Source organism: Chiloscyllium plagiosum, unplaced genomic scaffold, assembly GCF_037043375.1.
Source record: "Chiloscyllium plagiosum isolate Xiang-an unplaced genomic scaffold, Cpla_swu_hap1 HiC_scaffold_47, whole genome shotgun sequence".
NCBI classification, from domain to species: Eukaryota; Metazoa; Chordata; class Chondrichthyes; order Orectolobiformes; family Hemiscylliidae; genus Chiloscyllium; species Chiloscyllium plagiosum.
In genome coordinates this window covers 18,562,191-18,570,007 of record NW_028270185.1, presented here as the reverse complement: position 1 = coordinate 18,570,007, position 7,817 = coordinate 18,562,191, and the positions used below count along the sequence as shown (strand labels likewise).

Sequence of the window (7,817 nt, the reverse complement as noted above, 5' to 3'; positions counted from 1 at the left end):
CGTGCAACAAGAATGTCCCAGTCGTGTCGTTCCATCCTGTATAGATCTTCAGAAAATCCAGCACAAAAGTAGATGAACTTCTCTCCAACAAAAATATTTTCTATTCTCAAATGCAGTGTCTGGTTCGAATGAGGAACTTGAATCCCCAAATGTCTCCCGTTGCATTTTACTTGTACACATTCTCCATTGCCAGCTCAGTGTCAGGTTTAACACCATGGAATTTTAATGTCTATTTAAAGATCTCATAGAATGTTGGAATTTTTTTTACAAATGTTTATAAAAATGAGCTTAAACATCAGCATTTAGCGGAGTTAAAATCTTCCACACCAGCTACATACCTCGGTCGGTCACTCAAGGTTTCCACATACAGCTATCTATACTCACCAACTGCATTAACACAGAGAGAGAGAGACAGAAGGAGAGAGAGAGAGAGAGAGACAGAAGGAGAGAGAGAGAGAGAGAGAGAAGGAGAGAGAGAGAAGGAGAGAGAGAGAGAAGGAGAGAGAGAGAGAGAGAAGGAGAGAGAGAGAGGAGAGAGAAGGAGAGAGAGAGGAGAGAGAAGGAGAGAGAGGAGAGAGAGAGGAGAGAGAGAGAAGGAGAGAGAGAGAGACACAGAGCGGAGAGAGAGAGGAGAGAGAGAGAGAGAGAGAGAGAGAGAGAAGGAGAGAGAGAGGAGAAAGGGAGAGAATGCTCACTGAACTCACAAAAGTCTCAGTGAATCTATGAGGTGATGTCCCAATCCAACTGAACCCACTTCTGCCAGTTCAGGACTGAGTTTTTTTTATCAGTCACTCTCGCTGCCACTTCCCTCATTTTCACTTGAATCTGTACCCTGTTCGCTGCCACTCTGTGCACCATGCTGGTTCTCATTGTCAGACTGCTCGCTGCCGCTGTTGGATGCACTCCTGCTGCGGCTCCTGCGCTCTTCCTCCTCACTGTGCTGCTCGTCATCACTGCCACTCTCCTCTTGGCCGCTCTCATTCGGTTGGTCCTCATTGTCACTGTCATCATCACTGCCGAAGATCTCCTCCTCGTCCCGGGCCTCGCGGGCCTGTCGATCATCCCCACTATTACTCTCCACGTCGCTGCCGCTCTTGTTGCTGGCTTTGTCCTCTTTGTCCTCTTCCCGTTCACTTTCACTGCCAGAGTGCTCGTCCGCACTGTCTGCCTTCTCACTGCCACTCTCTTTCTCTTTTTCATCTTCTAAAAGGGAGAAAAAAGATTTGCATTTATATATTGCTTTTCATGACAACCAGACATCGTGAATTGCTTCACAACCACTGAAGTAGTTTTGAAGTACAAACAGCAATGTGATAATGACCACATAATCTGTTTCTGTATTGCTGATCATAGATTGCCGGTAGGCCATTTGACCCATCAAGTCCATACTAACCCTCCGGAGACCAACCCATCCACATCCAACTCCCTACCCTATTTTGATACCGCTGCATTTCCCATGGCCAATCCACATAACCTACTTACTTTTGGATTGTAGGAGGAAACCGGAGCACCTGGAGGAAACCCAGACAGACATCGTGCAAACTCCACACATACGATTGCCAGAGGGTAGAATCAAATCCAGGGCTCTGGTACTGTGACACTGCAGTGCTAATTGCTGAGCCACCATGCTGGGCCCTGATGGAGGGTTAAATATTGGTAATGGCCAGAGGGACAACACCCCTGCCTTTCTTCACAGGCTGCAATTTAATGTCTCAGGTGAAAGATGGCATCTTGATAACAGCGATACACTGCACTACTGCATCAGCTCGGATTTTGCACTCAAGCCCTGCAATGGGATTTGAATCTGGAAACTTGAGTCAGAGTTGCCAATTGAGACATGACAGGCAAAGAATCAGTCAGGCAGAGTTCAGACCTCGTGACAAGACATCATCTTCCCCCACTGAGCACAGGTAATGATCCCTGCAGAGTCAGAGTTTAATAGTCCCCATTGCTGCTTGAAGGATTGGGTCATTTGAATAACTACTTAGTCTTAGAGATGGTGAAACTATCATTGACTGTTGCAGAAACCTACCTGGTTTTGTAAACCTATCTCCTTCTTTTAGGGAAGGAGATCTGCCGTCCTGACCTGGTCTGGCCTGCATGCGCTACCAGATCCACAGCGACACAGTCAACTCTTAACTCTCCTCTGAAATGGTTTAGTAAGCTGCTCCGCTGGGGCAATTAGGATAGACAGCAAATGTTGGCTTGACCAGCAATGCCCATTTGCCATTAACAATTACTTTTTAAAAAAAAACCCTCAGGAGAGGAGGGGAAAAGAGAGTCACATAAACTCCGGCACTGGGCTGGCATCAGGTACTAGAGGCTTGGGGCAGGGGAAAGAAACAACAACCCAGACTTGGGCCATTAATGGGAGACATGGCAAATGGAATGGAGGCAACAGTAAGGTCACACAGTCAACACTGGACAACTTCAATGGAGTGCAGGGAGAAGAGTAGTGATGAGTTAATTCCAAACCATGGGATTGACTGAGACAGTTATTACCAACACACCATGTTAGGCATCAGCACCAAATCCTTATTCTGCCCTTAACCAACACATCCTTTCCAATCTTCTGGTCACCATGCTTCAGGAAGGATGGGAAGATCTTTGAGAGGAGGGGGGGGAAGAGGAGAGTCCAGAACTAGAGGGCATAAGTTTAGGGTGAGAGGGTAAAGATATAAAAGAGGCCTAAGGGGCAACTTTTTCACATAGAGGGTGGTGCGTGTATGGAATGAGCTGCCAGCGGAAGTGGTGGAGGCTGGTACAATTGCAACATTTAAGAGGCATCTGGATGAGTATATGAATAGGAAGGGTTTGGAGGGATATGGGCTGGGTGCTGGCAGGTGGGACTAGATTGGGTTGGGATACCTGGTCGGCATGGACGGGTTGGACCGAAGGGTCTGTTTCCATGCTGTACATCTCTATGACTCTATATTCTTCTTAGACCAAAGGCATTTGAGGGAAGGTCAGACAGAAGTGTGGGGGATTAAGACAAGCTTTGATAAGGTAGATACAGGAAAGCTGCTTGCATTGACTAATGGCACAATGATGAGAGGACACAGATTTCAGATATTGGGCAAAATATACTAGGGGTGGGAGGGATGTGTGGAGAAAAACTTCATCTAAACACAAAAGAATGAAGTTTGAGATGATCATGATTGATCAGGAAATGGGATGCATGCAGGAGTGATAATATACAAGGTGAGTTGACGGGGGTAGGTGATGAGACTGACAGGAGAAAGTTGCAAAGACTTGTAGAATGAACACCTGGATCACAATAGCTTTTTCGATACTTCCTAATTTTTATTAACAGAGCTGCAGAAAGGCCAAACTAGGGGCGAAGAATGAAGCAGAGTTGGATGGGTGTGGTTGGACTGGTTTGGCAGGGATGGGAGTGGGAAGATTGGCTGTATGTTCACTAGTCAATATGAGGAAACTCGAGCTGGACAAATATCGTTACCTGATCCTGGGATCTCTGTCCCTTGTTCCATTTCCTCTTCATCCTCTGGCTCATGATTCTCCAGTTGAGCCCGCCTGGCTTCCTGTATGGGAACAGGACAAAAACTATTCAGGTAACAATCAATGGCGCTAAGATTCTACATTATCCCTACCACCTGTCACTGCCCCAGCCTAGCAGAAGCCTCCAGCTATTAATTAACACTGCTTTGATTTTATATGTTTCACTGGTATCACTTCAAATTAATATATATGCAAATATTAAAGCACTGAAGAAGTCATCTAGATTAGATTAGATTACTTAGTGTGGAAACAGGCCCTTCGGCCCAACAAGTCCACACCGACCCTCTGAAGAGCAATCCACCCAGACCCATTCCCCTACATTTACCCCTTCACCTAACACTACAGGCAATTTAGCATGGCCAATTCACCTAACCTGCACGTTTTTGGACTGTGGGAGGAAACCGGAGCACCCGGAGGAAACCCACGCAGACACGGGGAGAATGTGCAAACTCCACGCAGACAATTGCCTGAGGCGGGAATTGAACCCAGGTCTCTGGTGCTGAGAGGCTGCAGTCTAACCACTGAGCCACCGTGCTGCCCACGACTAGTCCACATCAATGTTTGCCCTCAACATACGTTGTCCCATCCTATTCCCGTATGCGTTTGTTCTTCAACCACCTGTCCAACACGTCTGAAATGCTGAAGCTCTCTCTCTCTCTGTCTCCATCTATCCACAAACTCGTTCTGCAGCCCCTCCAGACCCCATCATCAGCATCTAGACCATCGTTCCCCAGCTACAATCAGTTCTAAAAAAGGAACATGGGACTCAAAATGTTAACTAGGTTATAACAAGGACTGCAGATGCTGGAAACCACAGTCTAGATCAGAGTGGTGCAGGAAAAGCATCGCAGGTCAGGCAGCATCTGAGGAGCAGGAAAAGTTGACGTTTCAGGCAAAAGCCCTTCATCAGGAATAGAGGCTCGTGCCCGAAGGGCTTTTGCCCGAAACGTCGATTTTTCCTGCTCCTCAGATGCTGCCTGACCTGCTGTGCTTTTCCAGCACCACTCTGATCTAGACTCAAAGTGTTAACTGCTTTATCTTCACAGATGCTGTGAGACCTGCTGAGTTTCTGCAGACAGATCTTTGTTTTTTTTGGTGAATCTATGGATATAGGAGCAAAAATCAGTCATGATCTTATGGAATGGCAGAGCAGGCTAGAGGAACTGAATGACCAACTCCTGATGATAATGCTTAAGTTTTATTTGGACAAACTGCTCCTTCAGCTTAATTACACAGGAAGGTCAAAGAAGAGCAAGAATCACATGAAGGGAGGGCATAGGCTGGTGAACAGATATCGGGCACCAAACTGGCAACATTGGGCAATTCCATTCAAAGATATTAGCGGATATCGTGTGACTTTGCTCACTCAGTCAGACGAAAGGGACTGGAGTTCAGAATAGGGAAAATAAATACACGGTTCACTCCTTACACTCACAGGGCTGTGGAGCACATTGCCCTGTAGGCATGGAAGGCAGCCAGCATCAGTCTAGATGGAACACGGCTGTGCAGGGGAAGTGATTGAGGCGCTGAGGGTTTGGGTCTACTCGTCTGAGGAAGGACATTCTTGCTATTGAGGGAGTCCAGTGAAGGGGTCGCCAGACTGACTCATGTGATGGCAGGACTGACATATGAAGAATCAAGATTAGAGTAGTGCTGGAAAAGCACAGCAGGTCAGGCAGCATCTGAGGAGCAGGGAATCGACGATTCGGGCAGGAGCCCTTCATCAGGAATCCATCTGCAGTCCTCACTTTTGCCCTGATGTATGAAGAATGACTGGATCACCTGTGCTTGGACTCACTGGAATTTACAAAAATGAGGTGGGGGAGACAAAAAGAGTCTCAGATACATAAAGTCCTGATGGGACTGGACAGGGTTAAATGTGGAAAGAATGTTTCTGATTTTGGGGGAGGTCCAGAACGCAGGGTTACAGTCTAAGAGTAAGAGAGTTGTGAACCTGTGGAATTCTCTCCCATTGAAAGATGTTGGGGCCAGTTCATTAGATATATTTAAGAGGGAGCTGGACGTGGCCCTCGCAGTTAAAGGGATCGTGGGGTATGAAGAGGAAGTGGGAATGGGATACTGAAATTGCATACTCAGCCATGATCATATTGGCTGATGGTCCAGGCTCGAAGGGCTGAATGGCCTACTCCTGCACCGATTTTCTCTGCTTCAGACAGACTGGTCTCAAGGATGCAGGGTCACCCATCTGTTACATTTCAACACAGCCTTCGCAACCTGTTGAATCATACCTCATGACGGTGTACATGGGAGGACAGAGGTCAATGAGGAGAGTGTATCCACCAAGAGGAAATCCCACTTTCACTGAAGATATACAGTCTGCAGTTTCTTGCTGACCTCCATCCTCTCTATGTTCACTATACTGTGATGGCAGTCTATTTTTTTTTTGTTGAAGAACAGTCTCTGGTTTCCCAATCTAATTGGGGATGGTCAGCCATTCCAGAACAAAAAACTAAACCTAATAATGAAGCCGCGTCACTCGCATCAATGAAAATGACCCACGTGCAGGCACTGGCGGGGAGCGGAATCTCAGGTTACAAATATTTCAAAACTTCTACAGAGGAACCTGGATTATCCGGTAAGATTGCAAGGTCCCGATGCTTGGCTCCGGGATTCGATTATCCGGAATTTGATTAACCGACCGAAATACTCCCCACCTGTGTCCTTCAGATAATTGAGGTTCCCCTGTATTGTATTTCAGAACAGCCAGCAGCTTCACCCACCTGTGCCTCCAGCTCCTTCTCATTCATGTCTCTGTGCTTTACCACAAGCACTGCGTTGGTGTTTGATTGAACTCCGTGACCTCCCTTTGCACGCCGCTTGCTCAGACGTACTCTATGGAAACAGATAAAGCAGTTAGCTAGCTGGTTGTTGCAGGTATTGACGCTCTCCACGCAAGATCCTGCAAATCAACTGGGAAGACAGTCGCACTGACACCTGGGCCCTCGACCAGACCACCCTTGATCGGTTGCTATGGGCTGGTTGCGTCGGCCGCATGACTGACATGAGACTCCCCAAGCAGAGGCTCTACCCCCAGCTTTGAGATGGCAGGCGAGTCCCAGGTGGATACAGGAAATGCTTCAGGGATCTCAAGATCTCACTGGTCAAGTGCAGCGTTCCCATGGACACTTGGGAATCAATGGTCAAAGACTGTCCAAAGTGGAGGAGGAACACCTGGGAAGGCGTCGAGAATTTTGAGACTTGTTGCCGGGAGTAAGCGGAAGCCAGGCTAAAAGACCATAAAGGAGCACGCTGCCAGGCCAACACCCCACCCACCCCTTCCCGTGAACACCTTCTGCCCCAAGCGTAGCAGAGTCTGTGGAAGCCACATCGGTCTGTCCACCACAGACTCAGCCAGAGTGTGGAAGACGGTCATCCTTGTCTGTGAGGAATTGCAAATGATGATGAGTTGCAGGTACAGGATACATGTGAACAGTACCTCACCCATGAAATGACTTTAGCACAGAGAACACGTGTGTAAATGAGAACAGGAGGGAGCCAAAGACCAAGTCTTGGGAGAGGAAGATGGTGCTACCCCAAAACAGATTACAGTGGAACCTGTGCAAGGCAAGTGCAATTTCATGGAAAAAGCACTGGGAAAAGATATGAGATGGAGAGCTTAAATGCCAGCCCCCTGCATGTGGCAAGGTTAGAGGGCAACTCCTTGTTGCTGGTACGGTCAAGTGTGGATTGGTTTGGGGCTATTGACGTGCCTGAAGACAGTGAAAGGAGGCAGTCGGAATGAATGACGAGATGAGGAGGGGCTCCTTTGATGAGGAGTTCCTATGTATATGGGCTCTGTGAGGGATGAGCGAATGACCATTACCTGAGGTAGTGGTCAGGAACGGAGATGTGAGTAAATTAACAAAAGGTGCATGCTGCTGCATTCTGGGATAGATGTCAACTCAGTGTCTGGCTGTGACACTGCCAACTCTCAGCTCACCTGGTCTCAAGTTCATTGTAGTAAACTCCATCACCATCTCGGAAGATAAAGAAATAGTTTTCCTCATATCCTTTACTGGCTTTGTTCTTTACATTCCAGTTATACTCTCTGGATATTTTGTATTCATATCTGAAAAAGCAGAAAGTCTCTGAGTATGGGACACAGGGTCACCTTACCTCACATCCATACACTTCATGTTGCACAACGTAAATAACCCCATGCTGAGCCTGCTCTCAGAGTGTCAGGTGGGGATAGTAAAGAGAGAACCAACATGGTCTGGGAACGGTTCAATCAGCCACTCACGTATTTCAACACCCTCTGTATAAAAGTGTACTCA

The 7,817-nt window shown here is 47.4% G+C and overlaps 1 protein-coding gene across 1 annotated transcript in view; it reads right to left on the bottom strand.

The window, feature by feature from the left end:
- Positions 1-200: 200 nt before the first annotated feature.
- Positions 201-7,817, bottom strand: part of paf1 (PAF1 homolog, Paf1/RNA polymerase II complex component) — a 39,528-nt gene continuing 31,911 nt past the window's right edge. Inside the window, exons 11-14 of the mRNA XM_043680996.2 lie at positions 7,481-7,609; positions 6,261-6,372; positions 3,461-3,542; positions 201-1,203 (exon numbers count right to left, since the gene is read on the bottom strand). Coding sequence (XP_043536931.1) covers positions 785-1,203; positions 3,461-3,542; positions 6,261-6,372; positions 7,481-7,609 — 742 coding nt within the window. The 3' untranslated portion in view covers positions 201-784. The remainder of the gene's footprint in view (positions 1,204-3,460; positions 3,543-6,260; positions 6,373-7,480; positions 7,610-7,817) is intronic.